We start from the raw sequence: 25,388 nt of genomic DNA on the forward strand, positions 1-25,388 counted from the left end.
AATACTAAATGTTACATATACCATCTTCCTCAAGTTTCTGGGAGGGAAAAGCATAACAGATTTATATCTTCTCTTCCTTCTTCCCAATTCTTAGAAGGAACCTTTCACAAAAACCCGTAAGGTAGGACCAGGCCTAGTATAGACAGTCATTACTATAAGTTATGCTGATTCTTCATGTGTGAGGCAGCATGGTAGATAGTGTAAGAAACACTGGATGTGAAATCTCAAGAGCATTTAATCTGAATACCACTGATACTGGCTTTGTGACCTTGAGGAAGTCACAAACGTGCTATGCCTCCATTTCCACATCTGGAAAACAGGGACAATAATACTTGGTAATGCCAACCTGACAGGTTTGTTGTGGGGAAAGTGCTCTTCAAACCTTAAAACTATAGAAATGTAAGGTTTTATAGTACTTGGTCAGTAAGATCACAGATGTACAGTTGAAAGAAATCTCAAAGGTCATATAGTCCAATGCCCTTCTTTTTTACAGATGAGGAAACTGACGTAGTAAATGTCAGAGGCAGAATCTGAACCCAGGGTCTCCGACTATAAAGCCAGTGTGGGTGTTGGTGCTTCTTCATGGAACCCTGCCATCTCACTATGCTTGTGGTTGTGGTAATTCCTTTGGAATATCACCTGTTGCCTTTTTCTGCCCCACCCCCACCCCTGAACATAGAACAAGGTCAAACTATCATAGTTATAGCTGGCCAATGAGAATGAGTATGAATGAGTTTGCAGGATTGACCTTGTCCTTAAAAAAAAGGTCAATAAAAATAAACCATCTTCATTTTAAGAGCGGAGAATACACCTATCACTCTCTTTTTTGCAGGGTAAGAGGCTACGGATGTGAAATAGTGCATAGATTGTCAGACACAATTAATGTGTTGGTTTGAACTGCTTTTTCTCTCCCCTCCTATTTTTCTCTTGTTAATAATCTCTTACAAGGCTGGGCTTGATGGATGGGAAAAGCTCTATCTAGAAATGGAGATACTGTAAGACCAAAAGATATCAATAAAAATAAGATTTAAAAACCTACCTCAGAAAGCTGAGCTACTAAGTATGAAACAAAAGGCAGGACTACAGAGGCTTATTAATGTCCTTTCTAGCTGAAGATTCTAACAGTCAGCACCAAATCATTTCTATGAGCTAAGTCTATTTAGATCAAATGACAGTCTTTTATAATTGGCATGTTGGCATATGCCGATTGCTGCTTTTGTCTTTACCCTAATTGTCCTTTTATCCCTGTGCCAAGCAAACATTTACTCACAAACGGTACAGTTTCAAAGATCTATTAAGAAATCTGCATACCGGGTTTGTGTAGCAGAAAGAGCAATGAGCGGGGAGTCAGGATGTCTGGACACTGGTCTAATGACTACTATTCATTTGCTGTGTGACCTTCGGCAAACCAATGCCCTTCTCTGTTTCTTCATTCACCAAAGGAGGATGTCAGTTAGACCAGGTAATCTCAAAACTCTTTCTAACCTCACAATCCTATGAAATGAATTTGGGGATGCTGGCATATCATGGGTTTTCAGTCCATCATTCTGTCCCTCACCCCTTGAGAATATTTTCTCCCCTCCACAAACATGTTGTTGCCTACTGGCATCTTATTCATCCTTCGGGATCTACAGCTCAAATTCTACTTTCATTGGCACAAAACTCATAATAGATTAGAGGGCTGGGTTTGGAGTCAGAAGCCCTGGATTTGAATCCTGCCTCAGACATTACTAGCCCTGCGTTCACAGGGAAGTCACTGCTCAGAGTTTCAGGTTCCTCATCTGTAAAATGGGGGAAATCATACTTGCACTTCCTACCTCCAGGGACGTGAGGGAAATGTTTTATAAACCTCAAAGTTCTATAAAAACCTAAGTTAGAGAGGTAGCATGGTGTTGTGGATAGAAAGATCTGGTTCAAGACCTGTCTCTGACGTATTTGGGCTATGACAGCCAGGAAGAAATCACAACCTCTCAGTGCCCCAGGAAACTCTAGAAAACTATAAGTTACAGAGGCATTACCAGTCTGCTTTGGTGAAAAAAGTTTCCATTCCATTTCTGGAGTTGTCCTTCAGTGAAATCACATCCGAACATCTCCCCCCACCCCCCAAAATAAAACTTTCACCTCTCTTAAGCTCTTAATTTGTTCTGCTTGTTTTCATAATTAGGGCCACATTCCACCCCCACCCTCCCAGCCCCCAAATAAGGCTAAGGATCATATCATAAGGATCTTATCTGTATCTGCTCCTGGTGCTTAACAGAGTACTTTGAACCCAGTAAATGTTTAACAAATAGTTGCCAAATATAGATATGGGTTGCAGTTGACACTGAAGGTCTCAAGGCACCTCTGAGATGAGGAAACTGTACCCCTCGATGGTGTAGAATGCCCTCCTACAATGAGATATCAAAGGGATTGCCTTAATTTTCCCTTCAAGTCCCTTCTATCAATTAGCCCCTACCCACCCACACCTCTTCTCCCGAGCACTGGTCCTAGAGTCAGAGGACCTGGGTTCAAATCCTTCCTCGGATACTTACTAGCTCTGTGACCTCGGGCCACTCACTCGCCTTTTTGGGGCCTGTTTCTTCCTTTGCAGAATGAGGCTGCCGGCCCACAAGGGCCCTACCTCTATGATCCTTACTACTCCACCATATTCAATCTCTTTCAGTTCCCTTCTTTTAGTCCTCTTTCATACTTTCAATTTTCATTCCAATTTCCATGCCTTTGTTTACGATATTCCCCCAACGTGGATTTCTTTCCATCTTTCCTCCTGACAATGCACATCCTTTATTTCCTTTACAGTCAAGTTGGTCAACTGGTCAAGACCAATTCTCTGCACAGGCTTCTCTGATTCCTCCTTGGCCTCAGTGATCTTACCTACCTTTGAATTCTTAGAGCATAATAGGAGATGCACTGGATAGAGCACTGGGCCCGGAGTCAGGAGGATCTGAGTTCAAATCCAGCCTCAGACATGTACTGGCTGTATGACCTTGGGGAAATCACTTAACATTTGTCTGCCTCAGTTTCTCTATAGTAGAATGGGGATAATAGTAGCAGGGTTGTTGTGAAGATAAAATGAGATAATACTTGTAAAGTGCTTTGCAAAACTTAAATTATGTTATATTTTATCATGCCATGTCACGTCATATCATATTAATGATAATTTTTCCCCACTCTAGAGCACTACACAAATGCTGGCTCTTATTATAATTATTAGTCCCTGAAGTCTTTGGATATCTATTTCTTCATACAACTTGTTTCATAACATATTCTATTTTTTCCCCATCTCCCACAGCATCAAGAACAGTAGTGGACACATGACAGAACTATAAATGCTTGCTGATGGAGTATTTAGATTAATGGTGTCAAACTCAAATAGAAAAGGGGTCACCAATCCAGATCTAAGGCTCCCCTGAGGGCTGCAGATGGATTTAGTTTTAAAATGTAATATTATTTATGTTTTATTATATTTTTATTTATTTAGTTAAAATTTCCCAATTACGTTTTCATCTGGTTCAGGCCACTCTCATGTTTTGACACCTTTATTTTGAGTATATTTTCCTAGTAAATACTTGACCACTCTCTGAGATATTCGTCAATTTGATCTCATCTTTGCTTACCCCGCTGTCTTGCTTTCAATCATCATTGAAGTGAATGGATTTGAACAGAGAGGATCATTATATGCCGTTGTCTAGCATTAGTTGATCAAGCTATGTTAATTTTAAATCATGCTTATCAATTTACTTTGGATTTGAGGCCTATTTCTGATAAGGAGAATCACTATTCCTCTTCTTCCCAAAGGGGAAAAAAAAACTGAATAGAAAAAGAGAAGGAGGGCATGAGAAAATTAAGTTAATTCAAGATACCAGGAGGCATTTAGTTCCTATAATGAGAGGAATTTATTGGCTTTTAAAAATTAATATGAAAAAATGTCAAAAAATCTTCATATTCTAAGCAGCAAATTGCTACTTGGTAGTAAAAAGAAAAAAAAAGAACAAGACAATTCAGAACTATTGTTTTTTTCTGTAAGGGGAGTTATATCCCTAATCTCATCCCAAACATGGAAGATTCTCTGCCCCAAAAACGGAAGATTCTCTGCCCCAAAAACTTATGGTGTTGAGTCATGTCTGACTCTTTGTGACCCTGGGGACTGTACTATCCATGGGGATTTTACAATTTATGAAAGTAGCACAGGAAACTCAGTGCCATAAAACATTAGGGTACTATTCCAGCTCTTTTTTGTTCCTTACTGGATTTTCACAAACATCTATTAGGACCAGTGGGTGGAAGTAACTTGCAGGCAAATTTCACTCAATATAAGTCACGTCTTTCTGCAATGAGAGTTGTCTCAGAGTGGTACAATCAATGCATGAGAGTTCCCCATTCACTAAATGTGTTCAAACAGAGGCTCTGATCACTTATCACGGAGTTGGAGGTTCACAGATCAAAGAAGAAGGGAATTTAGAAGAAAAAGAGGGGACTGAATCATATTCTGGATGATATTTGGACTACATATGCTCCAAAGTTGCTTCCAACTGGAAAAATTTGTGATCTGGCTGAGGTTACTCCCCACTTTGTGACTTCACAATCTTGACTGCCCACTGATGAAGGAGGCCATTTATACAGATGTTGTTCACTCCTGAGGAATTGTGACAATTTGGTGGTGGGTGAGGTGACTCCTCTGTAAGATGCTTTGGAAAAGCATTTTAGGATGAAAGACCCTATTTGAAGAGGAGAACACTATTCTTTTGAGAATCATACAGAACTGGACAAATGGGTCAAAAATAGAAATAAGCCTGGGACTAATTTCATTCCCCCCGAGGCACTGAAGCTGGGTCTCCCATTGTTAGTCAGTCACCTTATTCTGCCACATAAGCTTTTTTGTTGGTCTTCTGAACAAAATAATTTTGTCTTTGCAATAGAAATGTAATTGCTGCAAGAACAAAATACAGCCAAGAAAATGTTTTCCTTGGAACAACAGGGAATGAGAGAAAATTAGAAGTCAGCTCACTATGGAAAGACCTCCTTAATAAAAATGTTTTTGCTAGAGCTAAGAATTTTCCCAGTAGAGCACTTAGTATGTCAGTAGTAAAACTTGAGTTTTAAAACATTTTAGTGAAAAACCAAACTTCATTGTGGTATAACACCTAACTTCTATTCTAATTCTATGTTCCAGTTGGATTTCTGAGTGCCAACTAAATGTAGTTAGGTAAAGCTAATGAGGTAAGTCATACACTATTAATGGGATGCTTAACTCAAGAGCCTACAGTTGTGAGGACAGGGCTGGACAGTTTAGCAAGTGATATCTCACAGTATTTAAGGCTCTGTGCCATATCTGGGTTTGTTCCAGAATTTCCCAGGTTCCTTGAGGGTCCACCTAGGCAAGGGACAACTCCAGGTTATTTATTTCTTGATTCATTATAGAGCAGAATCCTTGGTCTTCTTAGAGTTTTACATCTATACTTGGAGCCTGGGGCATAACTACGACCATACTTTATACTGGTTGAGAAAACCACAAACCAGCTTTATCCCTTTTGTGTTTCATTCTGTTTTTCCCTATTGGGTTATCTAGTAAAAACATACTGGGGTTGGAGGACGGTAACAGGTTGGGAGGAGATATATGTTATTTTTGTTGCTGAAAAGAATACCTTACCCCAAATACCAAAATCCCATTATGCCAAAACAATTAAGATACAACCTTAAAAAGGTTTTGGGTTGCAGTGAGATGGCTCAGTGGACAGAGTTCTAGTCCCAGAATCAGGAAGATCCGAGTTCAAATCTGGATTCAGATACTTACTATGTAACTCTAGACAAGTTATTTAACTTCTATTTAGCTTAATCCACTGACGAACAAAATGGCAATCCCCTCCAGTATGCTGCCCAGAAAACCCCATGGATAGCATACTCCCCGGGGTCACAAGGAGTTGGACATGACTCAACGACATAAGTTTTTGGGGCAGAGAATCTTCCATGTTTGGGATGGGAGTAGGGATATAACTCTGATTACAGAAAAAAACAATAGTTCTGAACTGTCTTGTGCTCTCTCTCTCTCTCTCTTTTTTTAAATAGGGAAAAAAACAAAAACAAAAAGAAAAACAACTTACTACCAAGCAGCAATTTGCTACTTAGGATATGAAGATTTTTTGACATTGTTTTTTAATATTAATTTTTAAAAGCCAATAAATTCCTCCCATTGTAGGAACTAAATGCCTCATCCCATACATTTTAGATAGACAGACACACAGATGGACTGAATGGGTCACCTCCCTATCTCACCCAGATGCAAGAGCATCAGACAATCATGGAACCGACTCCACTGCTGAGCTGCATGGAGCCTTTACCTTGTTCTTTTTCTCACTTGGCCTGGTTTCCTCCCCTCTCTGCTGAGGAAGTCTGGTGGCCCCTTGCTTCCAGGGATTCACCATACTGGTGAACAGAGCAGATGCCCAACTGGCTTTAGCCAAAGCTGTTCAGTTGTTTCAGTCATGTCTGACTCTGCACAACCCCATTTGGGGTCTTCTTGGCAAAGATACTGGAGCTGTTTGCCATTTCCTTCTCCAGTTCTTTTTACAGATGAGGAAACCGAGACAAACAAGGGTAAATGACTTGCCTAGGGTCATGTGGCTAGTGAGTGTCTGAGGTCAGATTTAACCTCAGGTCTTCCTGGCCTGGTGCTCTATCCACTGAGCCACCTAGCTGCCCCAGGCTTTAGCCCTGCTATAGCTCAGAACCTCAGAACTCAAGCAATCCTACCGGCCTCAGCCTACCATAGCAGCAGGTCACAGGTCTACACTAGCACACCTATGCTCACCCCATACATTTTAACCTGGGATAAAAGAAGATGGGAAACCATTATCAATGTCAAACTTAAAACACTAAGCAATCCGAACCAATAGTTTAGCCTTTAATCTAGAGCCTTCTCACTCCTGCTCTGTCAGGAATAAATATATTATGATTACAAGAGATACACATCACAAGCCAGATCACAGGCAGGAACAGAGCATTCTGCCTGGCTATGATAAGAATGGATGGTGGGGACGCTGCTGTGGTTTTTCACAAAGTCAAACACCAAAATGGTCAGAGGGCAATAAGGAGCTTCATTTAAAAGCAAACAAATCTAGCTGTGTGACCCTGGGCAAGTCACTTAACCCCACTGCCTAGCCAAAAATAAAATAAAATAAAATAAAAGCAAACAAAAAACCTGAGGAGCTATTCCCATGATGAAGTTAGCTTTGCATGATATAAGTCAGAAGCAACCATTCTATCACTAGTGTTAAGAGATCAGAATAATGCATAGGTTTGAGGCTCTTCCCAGTATGGCAAGGCAGAAATACTGTATGTACGCCAGGATGTATGGAGAAACAATTTGCCACAGAATATAAAAATACATCAATGGTGCAAATAGAGTAAGGTTCATTCATCAGAAACAACGGGAGCAAGAAGGGCAGAATTCATGACACGATGGAAAGAAATAATGAGAATGAGTGCAACTGGTTTGTGAAAACTGCTGAATCTTCTGGGCTGTGAGTTCAGCAAGCACAGGTTGTTGTTAATAAAGATAGTGCTTCCGGTAGTATGCCCAGCGATAAAGATGATTTATAAAACCCTTCAGGTGAAGATCTGTCTGCCTGAAGCAGCCGATAAAACCAACTTCCACACAGGAAGGATCGGCATCTGCCTCAATGATAAAGCTGGGTTGCTGGAGACAAGGAGATGCGTTGCCATGGTGAGGAAATTATTTTAGGCTATTCGAGTCTGATACTGTGTCTCCGCAGGACTTGGAAGTGGCAGGGCAGACTTTCAGCCTCCCTAACTACCCCAGGGAAGGTATAAAAACGATGGATCTACTCTTTAGATGTCAGATTCACAAACGATCGGGAAAATTCGCATCTTCTCTTGCACAAATAGGGATCTAGCTTTCCTACTAGTAATTTAGGAGTCAGAATTCATACTTCCAATATGCTAATTTTAAAAAACAAAGCAGTCACTTGCTGGGGAAAAAAAAAAGAAAAAAGGAAAAAACTCTCACTACCACACTTCTAACAGCCTCATTCTAAAAATCTAAAGACAGTAAGCTCAGATTGCAAAATCTCCACTGCTGGTCAGGATAAATGAGCTGGAAAAAGGTCTAATTTACCCTTTCAAGGCTGTATTACATCCGCAGGGTCCACAGCTATAAAATGTTTTGTTCAGTAAAACAAAGAAAATTCCTCTCTAGCAGGTGGGCGATTCTGTCGATGTTAAGAGCCCTCCTTTATATTTGTAACTTTTCCCACTCCAAAGAAGCAAACTCTCACCCTCATCACTGGAATTTTTCTCTTGCTATTTTTAATGAGTTCCAGATTTTAGTCCTTTGTCTTTCAAAGTTTTGTTATCAGGAATATAAGCTTCTCTGATTTATGAAGGTATTATTCTCCTGCTCTGAATAATTTTAGAGGTTCACATGAGGCTTGAATTTACCACATATTAGATGTTTTGCACAGAGAAAATTCATATAGCAACAGAACACTAAAATACTCTAATTTAGTTACATCTCTTTGAAGTTAGACCAGTGGGTCAATCTTAAATCAACTCTGTTCATGTCAAAGGTTTTTCATTGGCCCCCTTCATCTTCCAACTATTTTTTTCCAAGTGGGAAAAATGTTTTTCTTTCTTTTCCTTTTTTGCCTACACATCTAGAAGACTGACATACCATTTGACAACTGGCATGTATTCATTATCAAATTATTGTAACTTCCTCAGGGGCATATAAATGCAAAACAACAGGAATAAAAAAAACCCCAACCTTTTTTTAGTTCATACCTCTTTTTTCACAACTTTTGGGACTCCAGAAATACAAATGGCAAGTAGAAGTGAAGCCACGCAATTAGGTCCAAGCAAGAAGACCATCTAAATACACCCTTCATAAGTCATCCGTAAACTACATCATATGGTCTTTTAACCCAAATCATAAAAAAATGAAAGCAATTTCTACAGAATTCAATTTCTCTCCTTTTAGTGGCCTGATTTAAAAACAGAAAGAACTTAAGTATAATAACACATCTTAGCTTTTTCTTACTGTTAATTCTCTGTTCAATGAGTTTGCCTTCTTTACACTGATCTCAACGCTACCGATGTTCTGCTTCAGCTCTACCGGGGAGCCATCCACTCTGGCCACACCTTCAAATCTCTGAGATCTAGTTAACGAGGGGGAAAATGTTGCTGTTGTACACTCTCTTTCTTTCTCTTCTTCTACACCATTAAAAGTTTCTCCATTCACGCTGACTTTTTCATCTACCTGTAAATAAGAAAACAGACAAAAACCACAGTATGACCTAATAACCAAAGAATAATGCAAACGTAAAACACTGGAATGATGACAAGCCCACAGAACTGTAAGAATTTGAAGGGACCTCAGAACTCATCTAGTCCAATTCATACCCAAACAGGGAATCCTCACTACAACACAGCTGATAGTCACCTAGTCTTTGCTTGAGGGCTTCCAGGGAAGAGAAAAGCACTCTTTATTAAGGCAGTAGATTCCACAGAAAGATTGTTCTAGTCTAGGAATTTTTCCAAATATCAAGACTAAAATGACCTTTTTGTAAGATCCAACCACTGGAACTTCCAACTGTTTCGAATTCTGACCATTAGGACCAAGTAGAACAAAACTATTTATTCCCTTATTCATTCTTTTTTTTTTTTTGGGGGGGGTGTTTGGTGAGGCAGTTGGGGTTGAGTTACTTGCCCAGAGTCACACAGCTAGTGAGTGTTATATGTTTGAGGGTAGATTAGAACTCAGGTCCTCCCAAATCCAGGGCTGGTGCTCTATCCACTTTGCCACCTAGCTGCTCCTCCCTTGTTTATTCTTAACTGGGTCTAAGATGGCATGATCTTAAGGCCCTCCACCACCCTGGCTGTCCTCTCTATCACATTCCTATCAAAGCTCTTAGAACTAAAGTGGGTATTCTTAATTTCTTTTGCATCATACCATCATCCCCTTTGGCTGTCTGGTAAAAACTATGGACCCATTCTTAGAATAATGCTTTAAAATGCATAAAGCAAAACATATTAGATTTTAAATAAAATACAGTGGACTCCAAAATACAAAGGAAACATATTACAATTATGATTACCAAAAAGCTTTGAAAGCAAAACAAAACCAAGGTTAGGGCCCCAGGTTAAAAAGTCCTGGATTAGAGGGAGCAGAAAATACTCCTTCATAAAGGATCACATCTAATGCTCAAAGGAAAGCAGGTACCTAGGAGTAAAACCTGTCACTATTGCTCAGTCTTCTCATATAGAGCAGCTCTGGATGTACAACGCAAAAGAATACAACAAATTCTTGCACAAGAGCAGGCTACTTTTCTTCCTCTGTCTCAGCTTAGTCTCTTCCACGCATTTCAACAATCCCTGGCTTCTGTGCTAGGATAATTCATTAAATGAAGCGCGTGAGAATTGATAAGAGTGAACCCTATACAATCAAAAACTTTCAGCTGTTTCTCAAATCAAATCCCAGGCTCCCATACTCCCATTACTACATGTCAGTTTGCCTCGATGGGTTTTGATTATGAGAGCCAATGCTGAAACACAGAAAGGGGCCGGTGATCCCATCAAATGTTATTTCTGGTCATTCCAATGGACCAGGCTGAGAGAATCCTGGGATCAGAAGTGGAGGAATAAGGGGACATGGGGAAGGATACCACAACACTGAGGTGCAAGTCATTTGTTCTAATATTCCTGTTTAAAATAAAACATTATACTATTTACATTAAGGAGGGAAAAGCAGACATACAGGTTATCCACTCAGATGCAGAATTAAACAAACTCATTTCCTTCTCCTGCTCTGTGTCATCTCAATACAGTATCATTTTCATGAATAGCCTGCTTGTTAGTGTAAGCAGGTAATCCAGCTATTGCTGAGCTATGTCTGAATCTTAACTCATAGAGCTCGATGTAAAACAGGCCTCTTGGTCAGCTCAAGCTGCATGCGTCCACAGAAACTGTTGAGGAGCTACTTCCCCAATTTATTTCATACTTCCTGGGAGTGAAGTGACAGAAATTCTCAACCTCACCAAGTCAATTAGATTGGGGAAATTTTCATTTGTCCTTTCAACAGAAGCTATAAAACCATGACTTTAAAAATGTAACCCTGACTGCCTCAAAATAAAAAAAAAACAAAAACAAACAAATTACTTGAAAACAAAAGGAAGCTGTTTCTGTAATGAAGCCAACAGCATCTCTCTCTCTCTCTCTCTCTCTCTCTCTCTCTCTCTCTCTCTCTTCAGCAAAGGTCAGAAAGTTTAGGCTTGTATACTTTGAAATTAAATGAGGAAGATAAACTACTTTGTGCTAACCAATTAATTTAAGTAAACAATGTCCTTGTGCTCATAGTTTGAATCTCCTAGCAGTGAATTCCAGCTCTGTCTTTTTCTGTGAAGCTATTATAACCCCATGTGGCTTGGAGTGATAATAGAAGCCGATTTTTCTTTGCCATGAAAAGAACTGAAGACAAAGGATGAATGCTCTCTTGTGATATGATCCCAACCCTTTCTCTCTAAGAATAAAGAGCAGAGTTTGAGGATATGGGCAAGATATTTGAGTTTCACAAGTCCCTTGGTTCTGGATCCAGTTTAAATTTTCTAGGTATAACCTCCATAATCAATAAGGCTTATAGCTTATATGGTCATCCCACCTTTCAGAGAGAAGGGATAGCCAGGCACCAAAGTCATCTCTGACCACCTGGGGTAGCAATGTACCCTTTCTATTTGTTAATATTACTTTTTTGAAGTCGCAATACCCTTCATATGATGATTATTTGATTTCACGGCACTTCCCTCTTAAAGGATGTTTTTACTCTTTACAGGACAGATTTATTTCTTAAATTATATTTTTGGAGAGTTTTGCCATGCCCTTTCAAATAATAATTTACATTAATATAGTACTTTAAAAATTGCCTCCTGCTTAACATCTACTGTGTCCTGCAAAAGTAGCTAGGTGATGCAGTGAGTAAGCTGGAAATGGAGTTAGGAAGAAGTGAGTTCAAATCCTGCCTTGGGTACTTTTAATAGCTTTGTGACCTTCAGCAAGTCACTTAACTTCCTCATCTATACTTACATTACAAGTTTTCCTCACCTATAAAACTGGGAATAATGACAGCACGCAACTCCCAGGGTTGTTGTGATGATTAAATGAGATTACATGGGTAAAGAGCTTTGTAAATCTTAAAGTGTGGTAAATAAATAGTAGCTATTATTATTATTAATCTATATACCAACCCTGTGAGGGATGCATCACAGCTATTAATAATCATTTCCCATTTTACAGATGAGGAAATGGGGGTTAAAAATTTAAGCGATTTGCCTTTTACTGCATACCTACTAAGTGACAAAGGTGTCTTGAATTCTTAGTCCAGAACCTAATACACTTCCTCCTTCCTCTCCTAGGCAGATAACCACAGCCACACTGGGGAGCTGCAAAACCAGGGCTGAGAATCATTAGTGACATTCTACTATCTCAGAACATATAGGAGTTGGTCTCGAATTGGACTGCATGAAGATTAAATCTTTGTTATTGTGGTTTAGAGGAGTAAGACCTTCCTGATTATTACTAAACCCACATCTTTGGAGGGACACACACTTTGAAGCTGTCTATTTTAGCTCTGCTTGAAAAAGGACTAATTGCATTTTCTTGAGTTAAGACTGCTTTTTTCTAATCTGCCTTTTGGGAGCCTACTGTCTCATTCCAACCTCAAGAAAGCCACTCCTACCTTAAAGGTTTTCAAAACCTGCTGTGTGTTTTTCGGCTGGTGGTAAGGCTTAGGTGTCAGCATAGGCACTGCTTTTGGAACAACAGTTTTGCTTGGAGATGTACTGCCTGCTGAAACACTGGGGTCCAGTTCACTGGGGTGAGCAATGGTAGTTTCAACAGTGGCAGTGAATTTGGGAGGAGGCAGTGACTGTTGCCGCAAGTATTTCATGGGATTTGGGTCATTCAGGGAAGATGAGTTTGGCTCTGTTGAATGGCTTCTTTCCAGAATTTTTGGCATCTCCAAGCGCTCCAGGACAGCCTCGCTAATAGTAAACCTTTCGATGTACTGCTGGAGGATCCCCTCTGCCTCCTCTCGGGAGCGGGCATTCTTATAAGCCTCGTGTAGCTCTCTCTCTCTCCGTTCCCTAAATGGAGGTGGGGAGAAAGCAACAATAGAGATGCCATTGAAATGCTTTGCAAAGATGGCCATCGAGGCAGATGATAAAGGAACAATACAAGACCTATACTTTTTGGCTAATTCAGCATATGTGCAGAATAAGGATTATAGTGTTTAGGATAAAACTTTTGTGACTTTTCTTTTAGATTTATTTTTGGTTTCATATGGATGCTGAGAATAGAATATTAGGTGACCACACAGTTACGATTATAATGAAAGAATTTTTAAAAATATATTACACATAAAAAAAAAAGAACTCACTTTTCCTGAACAATCTCTCTGTAGGTTTTAATACTTTTCCTTCGTTCACTTGTTCCATCGCCTCCAGCCAATAATTTTTCCATTTTTTTCCTCTCAGCTTCTTTCTTGATCAGGTCCTGAGATGCACTTCTTCTACGGCTTTTCCAACGAGCCAAGTCCTAGAAAGGAGGAAAAACAACAAAAAGATGCTATCCTTCAGAAATTCACATTACCAAATACATTCCACTCCTCTCCTCAAGAGCTTTTCACTTCAGTCACCATCCCAACTCGTTTGTGAGGTGTGTTTTGGACAGTCAAATCAACAAGCATTTATTGAGTGCATACTGTATACCAGGAACTGTGCAAAGCACTGGGGTCAGAAAAAAAAAGGCAAAAATACAGCCCTGCCCTCAAGGAGCTCACATCCTAATGGGAGAGACCTCATGCAAACACATATGTATATATGAGATATATAAGGTAAATGGAAGATAATCTCAGAGGGAAGGCAAGAGAGTAGAAAGGGAGTGGCGGGAACTAGGAAAAGGGTAAGCAGGATTTGTGCAGAGGCTTGAAGGAAATCAGGAGATTGAGGAGAGGGAGCATTCCAGTTTCCTTTTTTCCTTTCATTTTTTTCTCTAGACTGTTCAGAAGTGGTTAATTTTGTCTTGTTAGAATGTGTCTCATGCTCAGGAAAGACACTTATATGCCATTGGTCTTTATTTCTTCAGAAAGAGCTCTGAAATCAGTTGCACAATGGGACTGTTCATCTGCAACAGACTTCCCAGGAAACTCCATCACTATGGGTTTATGCTTTCAAAATCTTTTCTACACAATTTACATCTTCTATAGAGCAAACTATCTGTGGTAATCACAGTATTACCATCAAGAGACCCTCGCAATTAATTCCAAGTTAACACAGCTTCGTGCATTAAAATGATAGCCTCCAACCGCCACTTAGTCCCCAAACGACTTGTGTCATTGACTCCCATTAGTACGGAATCCAAAGCTTTCATGAAGCAAGGAATATTTTCTTCCCTGGCAATAACTTAGGATAGTAAAAGGGAGAATATATTTAAGGAAGAAATGTGTTCAAATGAATTTTGATTCATGTTCAGAGTTCTGAATTGATTCGTAGTTCTAATTTTCTAATGATTAGGTATAGGATTCAATAAGAGAACAGGTGATACCGGTTCTACCAGCTGCTTTGTTTTACATGTGCTTCACAATGAACTACGGTAATCAAGAACACTGTACTCTCCCAATTTCCAATAACTCATAGCTTTTATGATTGCCTCTTCCAATATATCCTGGTCACTTATGCTAGATTACACGAATGTGCATGTGATTTGTGAATTTGTCAACATAAGGGAACTCCTAGTGTGGGAATTATTTTTGCCAAGAAGGTTATAACCCATCAATGACCTACCTAGAAGAGAAGTCTTCAAGGTTGTTAAGGCTTATAGAGTTAGTGAAGTGACTTGCCCAGGGTCACACAGTTGAGAAATGAATCTAGGCCTTCTTAATTCCAAGCCCAGCAATCTTTACACTGCCACATCTTGCTGCCTCTAATGCTAGACTAATCATGTTTTTTAAACGTCATCTACATCATGTCACATTTCTGTTTAAATATCCTCAATGACTTCCTTTTTCCTAGCTTTATAATTTCACTCTTATTTTGCATTTTATATAACACTTGAAAGTGGACTAGAAGTTTTCTTCACAACAACCCTACAATGTAGATAGTATGAATATTAATAACTATGTAAACTCTTACGGAACTGGATTTTTGGGGGGAAGGAAGAGATCGCCTTTTTTTTTTTTTTGTATTTCTAGAACTCAGCAGCAGTGCCTAAGCACATAGAAAATACTGAGGAAGGCCTTGGATATCATGTAATCACATCCGGTGATTTGGTGTTGCCCATTTTACAAAGCAGCAGAACTGGAGCTTGGCCCCAGTTCACATATCAAACTCGGCTTCCCAGGCCCACTCTCCCTAGCCAGTCTCCTTTTCCACTAACTGCCAGGCCATGGTGCCCAGCCTGGGGAGGGCTGCAGTGGGATTTCAGAGCAGCCTCACGCTGTCCTTACATCTTGCCATTTGTGGTCCTCTTCCTTCAGCTGGCTGTTAATAAGCTGCAGCTGCTCCTGCCGAGCCTTGCTATGGGGCTGCACGGCGGCGGCTTCTTCTTCACACCGCATGTCAAGCATACTCATGCTCCTAAAAGCAAAACCATTAAAAAATGCAATGATCAGCAGCAAGCAGTCAAGGTACTTTTCTCCAGTTTCTGTAGGATTCCACCAGAGGGGGGATGCTTTAAGGCAAAAGGAAAGATCTTTCTCTTCAGAAGCAGCAGGAACTACCAAATAGCAATGGTGTACCCTAGAGCCGGGGTGTCAAACTCCCTAAGAAATGTGGATGGGCATTAAACTTCACTAAAGAGTCCCTGTGGGCTGGATAGTGGCTTAGAAAACCACGTCTTTAGAGGCTTCTTTTGGAATTATGCACCAACACATTAAAATCAGCTAGAAACTACATATTAATTTAAAATTTCAGTTCAGGGACCTTCAGAGGTTTCCTATTTCCTAGTTTTATTGTTTCAGTCTTAATTTGCATTTTACATCACACTGTTTTCTGATAATGTTTTCTTCCCAACAATCCTGGGATGTAGGTAGTATGAATATTAATTAGCATTTAAACTACCTATCTTGAGGGCAGGGACTGTCTTTTGCCTTTTTCTATCTCCAGAGCTTAGGACAAAGCCTAGTACAGAAAAGGAGCCTAGTATATGTTTCTTGACTATTGATTGAATCTGGTTCTAGCTGCACATTGGAGAGCTATGGGCCCCGTCTGACACGTCTGCCCTACAGTATTCTAAATAAGCACACCAGCACTACCAGCCTCTATTATTCCTTCTGGCTAAAGCCAAATCCTGATTGCCTCTGTCTTTAAAGATGAGTTTGATTCATCTTTACTAAGTCTTCACAAGTGCAAAAGCCAAAGAAAACTCTTTCTAAAAAAAAAAATCAGGAAATACTGTTGTTTGAAGCCTCGTATTTCCTTGCTCTTACAAGGTATTAAAAATAAAAAGAAGAGAATGGAGAAGGATTTGAGGTTACACCTCTGGAAAAAGCTGTACAAAGTCTGTCCTGAGGTTGCGTGCAATGAAAATCATTACGTTATGTTCCATGGTGTAAAGACCCTGCTTCAATCCTTTCTGAATTAATACCAGTGTTTCTGGGCTATTTGAAGTATTTTTTTAAATGGAGGAAAAGAACAAAAACTGTAAAATAATATCCGCTATTTTTGAAATCCCCCAAGGATTTTATTTTATTTTATTTTTTGCTAAAGATGCCTCTGAACTTACTCTTTGAAGAAAATAAGGATGCAATAACTATTAAAAAAAAATCCTGACAAGCTATGGACATGCTCCATATTTTGCCCAAGATGTTCAATTCTTGTGCAAAAGCACAGCTGTTTACACTGAACAAAGAAGCAACAGCATGAGAACAGCAGCCAAAGATGAAGGAAGACCTTCCAACTTTTCAAGGGTAGTAGAGGCATATTCCCAGGAAAAGCAAGGATCCTTTTTGCAAACAACAAGCATGAAGCTGAACTTAACTACCAGGAGCAGACCAGCATTCCCAAGAGTTAACCTCAGGTGCTAGTTAAAAAAGAATAGGCATGCATTCTCATCTGAGGTAATTTCACAGCAGAGGACAGATGTCATTAGTGATACGCCCCAAGATAGCTATTTATAATCAGACAATTAGCAGCAGAGACATCAGATGAAGATAGAAGATTCAAGAGCAGGAAACTAGAGATTTCCTCCTTGCATCCAATGGATGGAAGCTCAACTTCATTTCCCGTGACTCAACCTACATCAGTATCTGGGGTTACATCCCTCTTCTTGCTATAGTGCCGCATACCTGGAACATAGTGGTGCTTAATAAATGCTTATTGATTGGGTCTTCTCTGTCAGAGAAAATTATATCTAACAACAGAGAACAACAAACAGATCTGGTAGAGGGCCTGCCTGCCAAAGGGAAAGAAAAGCAGCTCATTTTGCTACTACACTAAACATGGTAGACATTTCTATTTTAACGCTCATTATCACTGGTTGGATTTAGCAGTAGGATGAACAGCATATTAAAAAAGAGGAGCTGTAATTTCCATGGAGTGACTGATCTCTAATCTATTCTTAATCATTAGTAGATGTTTTCTAAGACAGCTATAAGACTCATTAGTAGATGTTTTCTAAGACAGCTATAAGACTTAGTAAGGGGAGAAGGCTACAAATTCTCAGTTAGTAACCTTGCATTAAACCTGACAGATATTATTCAAGATCTGCAAGGCAGGATGCCATTTTCTTTCCTCCTTCCCATCCCATCCCATCCCCACAGGTCTTACCTCTAAACAGAGCGTTTACTGCCACCTCCAATCCAATCAGTTCAACTTTGGGGTCATTTTAAGGTATTCTGAAATCTTTACCAATGCCCCAGAAGAGGTCTGCTTCTCTGAAATATGACCTTCCCTCTAATTCACCAATGTGATGGCTGACTTGGGAGAAGAAAAATGGAATCCACTTTTCTAAGATCCATTTTTTTACTTTTCCAAAAGTCAGACTTCCAGAATGAGCCAGATTTTAATACTAGATAGCCAGAGTACCTAAAGAGGATTCCAGAAATAATACTATGTCTTTTTTTGATTATTATTTTAGATTTGAGTTGGGCATTCAGAATAGGAATTTCAGAATAACACAGACAGCTGCACTGAAAACAGACAAATGGGTCCCTTAAGGCTAACTGAGCCCTAAAGCTAATGAGTTAAATAAAAGAGGAACGAGTTCTTTCCCAACTCTCCCCCCCCCCATACCCTAGGAAGGAGAACAGCTTCCTAGTTGACTTTTTAGTAACTGGGGTAAATACTAACCCTGCCAAAGAAATAACAGGGTAATGAGAAGAGAGGTCCTTTTCTGGCCAACTCCAAAAAAAAAAGGAACCAAAAAGGTTAAGGAATTGGTACTCATAAGCAGAAAATGGGCTGAGTCACCAATCAGAAGAGTTTCTCCAGTTCAGAGCCTAGATTCAATCTGCAGAGTGAAAGGAGAAGTGTATTTTTGGAAAGAGGAGATGGTGGAGCCCAGCAGGCTGAAGCACCCTGGTGTGCTTGAAATAGATTTTGTTCCTCTCAGGTAAAGTTCAATCTGTCACCGTAAGTTGTTATCACAAATGAACTTTTCTGTAGAACCCAACAGTTTCCGCTAGTACTGTATTATATCGGAATCCAAGATTCTCTAGGGCAAAACCTAGGTAACCTTAAAAGAGATTCTGGGAACGTCTCTGTGCCTGGTTCACAGGGTAGGACACGAAGAGACCAGGAGATCCTGATGATATTTAAACGCTAATGTCCTGGGGGTGAGATTGTGGAGGTGAAGCCATTGTAAAATTGAGGAAAAGGATAAGAGGAAGAAATGGTCTATGTGAAACATGAGCATTTTGTGTGGTTAGAAGACCATTTGGTTATCTCCAATTTCCTTGTGCCATTCTGATCCTTACCATGGACTGTCCTTAAAAGTCTTTCTGGGTATGATTACTGGGCTGGATTTTAAAATCGTGTTATTTACTGATTCTATTTTAAATCATTAGCAAGAAAAAAATTTTTTTTGACAGATTCTGAAATTAGATTGGAGTTAAAATGGTATCTCAGGAAGAAAAGTCAGCACAGCATTTCTACATAACGTCAGCTGAGGAAGAAGCCAATCATACTCAGTAATTGTTGCTTATTTTGTTTGGTCAGCCTAGTTTTTGTAATGTGGAAATAATTTTTTTTTCTTTTTCCAGGCACCTCTTTGACTCATGAACTAACCTTTTCTGTGGATGAACTGTTCTCTGAAAGTTCAACTCAACATTCTGAAGCCTTTCTAATTTGAGAGCTCTTCAGTACTACCTTTTTCTTGTTTCAGTCTTTTAAATGTATTTCTGGAAAACTGCATGACAGACATGCACTAATCTAGTTGTGACTTGAAGGTATCAAAATGTTTCTGAAAACTGAATCCAAGCAGTTAACTCTTCCTATCAGTTTCTTTTTTTTTCTTTCTGACAGATAAAAAGGGATAAAGACTTATTTTGACCGTGTATCTTAACAATTCATTTCACTTAGGTTCAAATGCTCATATCAGAACACAATGAACATAATGAACCACAGCTAAATTTTATAAACTATTTCACTGACTATGGCCAGCTGAATTCAGTAGCTCTGTTCCTTAATGTGAATTTTCAAAATGCTGAAATATGAACCAAGAATGGCACACTAAAAAGCAATTGGTGCTTGGCCCAGACAAGGCTTACATTCCTTCAAAAGGCACCAACTGCAGTTCTAAACCAGCTGGCATCTTTTACCAGGGAAAAAAAAAAGAACATAAAGTGTCCATTTGGAGCCTTAATTTTACTAAATTTTTTTATGACCTTATAAAAAGTGTTTCTTCTGTGTTTTCTGCTCATATTTAATGGAATTTCCATTCAGCAAACATTTTTTGAGTTCCTACTATGTGCACATGTAATCAAAGCTCAGGGTGGAAGAGAAGTCTGGGAATATCTGGTTATTATATGGTTCAAAGGAGTCAAAAGTCAGCACTATATAGAAAATTTATCATTGAATTCCTATCACCTAAAATCTAGGTGATTCAGTCCGAAGTTGAATGGTCATGAGTTTTTTAATCAGAGTTAATCCATTTTTTGAGATGGAAGGTAACACAGTATTTATTATTAAGGGATGAGGAATAGAACTTTCAGTGTCCTGAGCAAGTAATTAGCAGACTGACCATACAGAAAGATTGAAATCTGAAACTTTTCTCCTGTTTCTACCATGGCAAATTCAACAATGATCTAAATCATGGGGAAGTCTAATATATAAAAATAGAAGTAGGAAGAACAGATATTAATTATTTTCAGATTTGGTTGTAATGTGAATTTTTATCCTCTGAAAAGGACTAGTTAACTAGCAACCATATTTCCTAGGAGAGTCCTAATTTACCTCTCCCAATCCCCCTATTTCTTTCTTTTTTTAGCCACCGAACTCTAAAAAAAACCCCAAAGTTTTGGTTCTAGGAGCTCAACATTAACATGTAAATGTTTTGCCCAACATAGTAAGGATCTGGGCTCTGAGTCTATAATTAGTGGTTAAGGACTTATTTTCTTAGCTTAAACTTGTGGCCAAAGGATTTACTATATTATTGTTATTCTAAGATTCACTTTACGCAAGAATGAAATATGTCTGACTTCTAATATTTTGGGGGGAAGAAGAAGGGGTAACCAAATAATTTACTGGGCATACAAACTCCAAAGCCATAAAAAGAGCGCAAACAATAGCACTGCCAGTCTGATGATGAGCGAACGTCAAGTTTGAAGCTTTAGCCATGTACATTAGTATCATGCTTAAGTTACTTCCTAATTCATTTCTGTTGCAAGAGAACACATGGTCTCCTTTCCACCTTCAAGTACTTCTCTTCCCCAAAGCAGCACGAGGAAAAAGCCATTCAATTTTGTTCTTGCATCCCTTACATTTTAATTAGTGGTAAGTAATGGAAACATGCAGTTTAGACTATTTTATTAAAGTAACCCTATGAATATGAGACAACTTACTCTGCGTCATCAGACACAGCAGTTCTGGTACCGTATCTACAAGACCAAATAAAAAATTAGAAGGCCGACAGCACACAGTTAACATTGCAAAGAAAACCAAATGAAAACCGCTCATATTATAAGCTCCAAACCTTTTTTGCTGAATATACTAGAAAAGAAATGTAACATTATGCAAATTTCAATATTCATCAACTATATAAATGGAAGGAAAGCGCCTTAGATTTTTTTGCAAGTGCTAAACTCAGGAGAAAGCCATGTAAAACTCAAGAAAGGAATCAAGAAAACAATTTGCATTTTACCCACAAAAGATAGGCTTGGTTGATTCTGAATATTAAAAAAGAAAGTAAATTAAGTATAACAATGCAAAAAAAAGTCAACATTAAAAATAATTTGTATTGTCACTAGCCACAATAAGAAAACTGTGAATGCTTTCGTGTTTGTAGTAGTGAGCTATAACTGACTCCCAACATACAAGCCAGATGTTACTCACCTTAGTCAGTGTTAACCTTAGGTGTTAATGCATTTTCACAAATCACATCAAAGCTAATTGTCAGTATTTGGGAAACAAAACCAGTGCCTTCAGTAGCCATTTGACAGAAACCATAATTCCTTTATAAAATTAGCCTTGGATTTTAATCTCCTACAACTTGAAAAGTTTCTTTAGTTATTTTGTATTTTTCTCATAATTTAGATTTACAGAAATATTATCTTTTGCAGTACAGTCACTTTAGTAGGTAAGTAAAAATTTAAAAGCATTAAATCTACCTTGCTAAAACATGGAATAAAAGATGTTCAGTATAGAAAACCAACAGAATTCATCAGTATATTTAAAGTACATTTTTAAAAGAAGCTCCTTTTAAATATGCATCTCAGGAAAGGCCAATTAAAGGAACAGCATCTTGCCTCAAAAGTTGATTATCTCTGCCCTGTGTGGGTAGGGAATTCTTTAGGCAATAGAAAATGCCTGTCTTTGGTTCCAATAAACTGAATTGAGAAAAAATCCCCTGGCTGACCTTAGGTGCTAAAATAATACATAGAAAGAGAGGCAATTTATATGGCTCTCTTTTCTGTAACTCCCCAAAGAATTAAAAGAAACACAAAAAACACACAATGTTTTAATCGCTTTATGACAAATACGTTCACGTGAAGTGGTTATTATTCACGGTGGTAATACGCATTCAAATGTAACAGTAAGATTTGAACTAAGACAGGGCAAGATGGAGGCTGGCTAAGTTAGCTGTTTTCAAATTGGTGAGGGCTCATCAACTGGAAATAAGGCTCTTGCTGTTTCTCTCAGGGAGAACTTCAGAACATGCTAAGATTCAGACTAACAGAACCCAATTTTCAAAACTCTTTTGAAATTACAGCAGGCTTAGCATTCCAATGGGAATCTGTGAGCACTAGTATTCTGAAGAAAGAATGGCCAGCGGCTGACTGGATGTTTACTTGATTCATCAATTGGTCTGCTAGGATTGTAATGGATCTAAGTTGATAAACTATGAAAAGCAGATACAAAACAGTGTTTTCTTGACTACCCGTGATGATGATAGAGAACAGAGGAACAGAGAATTCTAAATAACCTGTAAGCCAGAAACAACTTAGGTTCTGGTATATATACTTTTGTACTTAAATTTTAACATGCGTGTTTGGGGAATTTACCTTATTTCAAATGAATGAAGTCATCCTATAAATACCTACTCATGAAAAGCTGGAAAATGGTCCAGATTTGCCATTCTGCCCTCATCACATCACTAGGAATAAAGAAATGTTTCACCTCTCAGACTAAAATAAAGCATCAACTTAAAACAGAGCTGCTCTTGCTGGCAAAGGAAAGTTAATTAGCGCTTTTATTTCGAAGGTCTTTTTTGCTGATCCTACTGGATACATTCAAAAGAAAGTAAATAGAAATAATACAAATTATCACCAACAGACTTAATTGGGTGCTGTCAAAAGGAAGCTGAAAACAAGACATATCAATGGGAAGTCAAAAGAGCAAACTCTATGGGATGTTAATGACTACTCATATTTAGGGAAGTGAATTTAACAAAATTAAGTTAAAATATGGCATACCTGTTGCATTTACATAATTTTCCAGCACTTAAAGCATCTGAAAATAGTTATTTTTTTGGTACCTACTTTCACAGGGCAGACTGACATTCATCACATTTTACCTCGAAAGCAAGAGGTTAATGATAAGAACACTCTCAAGGACAACGTATAATCATATAATTATGCTATATAATTGTGCTAATCATCCTTACTTATACTAAATTTACTGGATTCATCCACCATTAAACAATTGGGGTTTCCCTTCTAATTCACTCTAGAGCCATGAGCTTTCAATTGAGGTCCAGAATTCCATATTTTCTCATCAAATTTAAATTACTCAGTATTTAATTTTATATGGATTTATTTTCAAGTGGATCAGGGATGCAATGGTCATGCACTGTCTCGGTTACATTGTGTAAATTGTGGTGTAAAGAGCCCAGGCCTGTTATGAACTAGGTGTGTGACCTAGTTCCACAAATTCTCTATGCCTCATCTGTAAAAGGAAGATAACAATATTTATTCTACTTTTCTTGTGAGAAGCTTGTAGGATGAAATGAGCTGTGTATTTTGAAAAGGTAAAAATACAAGTTATGTAGCCCAAAATGAATTTTATCCTGTTTCCTGACCCCAGGCTTAGGGCACGAGTCCATTATTATTCAGGAGGAAATGCTGAACCACTGATGAGCTGTCTGGCGTAGTCCCTGGCAACATTTGAAAAGACTTAGAGCCCTTTCCCTCAAAAAATTCCATCTTCTCAGCCAATGTTCTCAATTTAATAATCCAATATTTGCTCAGTGGAATAATATATGATTAGGCAAGTCAGTTAATGAACTACTTTCACCCAGATTGGCAATATAGGGTCTGTCTGATCACAATTTCAAGCAAAACATGCACCTCATTCCCCATCCTGAACCAAAATCAAATCATCATCCTGCTGAGTCCCATTCAGAGCAAGCACTCAATAATTTTAGGAGCATGATCAATACAAATAGGCTGATTTGCCCCTTAAGGCATTAGTAGAGACCCATCCATATCAGAGCTTACTTCCTTTAACCACTGGAAGTTGGAAGCTCCTAACCTGATTCTGATTGCCAAATAAGACTAAGTATAATACGTGCAAATTCAATTTTCCCAGTTAGTTGTTAATGATCCCATTCTACTGAAAGTTCAGATAGAATGTTGTAAGGGCCACAGTGTGCTGACTCCCCCCCCCCGGCCCCTCCCCCCAAAGTCTACCTTTTGGACCTTTTAACCCTAGAAATCATTACTTCAACTCCAGTGGGTCCAATCAATTCCAGTCTTTCAATAATGAGCAACCACAGATAAGTGCCACTAAAGCTTTCAAAGAAATCCAATTCAACGCACATTTATCAAGCAACATTTATCTAGAATCCATCTTGGGGAACAAAATGGCAACGGCAGAGCATAACCTTCTGACCTCTCCTCTTTCTTTTGAAGTCCCTTGGTAGATTCCTCGACGTCCTGCTGCTTTGCAAATGGAACCGGAAGGAACTGGTTTGAGTTGGATACAGTATGCTTAAGGAACGCCCCTGTTCTTCTAGCCATCATGTCATCTTTCTGTGGGTCAGGCACTTTCCTTTGCCTTTGGACTCTACTGCCAGGCTGGATACCACGAGCTGTCATCTTCTCAAGACTCTTTTCTGCCCCTGTAGTCCCATTCACAGGGGCAACAGAGTTTGCTCTAGGATAACATTTAGTTGGGCCAGTCACATGGATGGTTATTGCCAAGGCTATTTTCAGAAGCACTGCTCACTAGGCATTAAAGGAATAAGACCAGAGCCAATGTCCACGGCAGCATCAGAAGCATGTATGACAAATGAGTAAGGAACTACTACTTTAACAGCACAAACTTTCATTATGCTTTTGGCAAGTGAGAGACGATAGTTAGTGTAACTGGTACTTACATGGCGGCACGTTTCCAATGAAGGTTTTCATAATCCCAATGGTAAAAAGTCTTTTCAAGAATAAAACAATTCACCGCACACAAAACCAACATGCAAAACAAACAACAAAACTACCCAAATCTTGAAACCTCTTTCATTCTTATCACAGGAAATTCAGAAGGCAGAATTGTGACCCATATGGGTAATTCCACTGCATGCTACCTAAATCGTTAATTGTAGCGTATCTCTCTCAAGCTGGACAGAACGGCCGTATAGCATGAGGCAGCATAACACGAAACGCAGGCAAGCAGCTCACAGTTGTTGGCTCCTGCTCCCACATCTTCCATTCTTCAGCTCAGTCTCCAGATCTCCTT

At 39.0% G+C, this 25,388-nt stretch overlaps 1 protein-coding gene and 1 long non-coding RNA gene across 7 annotated transcripts in view; one reads left to right on the forward strand and one right to left on the reverse strand.

The window, feature by feature from the left end:
- LIMCH1 (LIM and calponin homology domains 1) overlaps window positions 1-25,388 on the reverse strand; it is a 365,498-nt gene that overhangs the window by 43,410 nt on the left and 296,700 nt on the right. For 4 of the 6 annotated variants that reach the window (XM_078148667.1, XM_020990988.2, XM_078148668.1 and 1 more), the window contains 5 exons: window positions 21,062-21,097; window positions 15,509-15,638; window positions 13,442-13,599; window positions 12,743-13,148; window positions 9,053-9,271 (listed from right to left, as the gene is read on the reverse strand). In XM_078148667.1, the coding sequence (XP_078004793.1) occupies window positions 9,053-9,271; window positions 12,743-13,148; window positions 13,442-13,599; window positions 15,509-15,638; window positions 21,062-21,097 (949 nt within the window). The remainder of the gene's footprint in view (window positions 1-9,052; window positions 9,272-12,742; window positions 13,149-13,441; window positions 13,600-15,508; window positions 15,639-21,061; window positions 21,098-25,388) is intronic. The other 2 variants (XM_020990997.2, XM_020991024.2) reach the window with 1 other exon arrangement.
- On the forward strand, window positions 1,376-19,555 carry LOC110211602 (uncharacterized). Its single transcript, XR_002325445.2, has 3 exons — window positions 1,376-1,462; window positions 13,539-13,719; window positions 19,262-19,555. It is a non-coding gene; the product is annotated as an uncharacterized LOC110211602 (long non-coding RNA).

This window comes from Phascolarctos cinereus, unplaced genomic scaffold (assembly GCF_003287225.1).
Source record: "Phascolarctos cinereus isolate Bilbo 61053 unplaced genomic scaffold, phaCin_HiC Scaffold_9;HRSCAF=440, whole genome shotgun sequence".
Lineage (NCBI taxonomy): Eukaryota > Metazoa > Chordata > Mammalia > Diprotodontia > Phascolarctidae > Phascolarctos > Phascolarctos cinereus.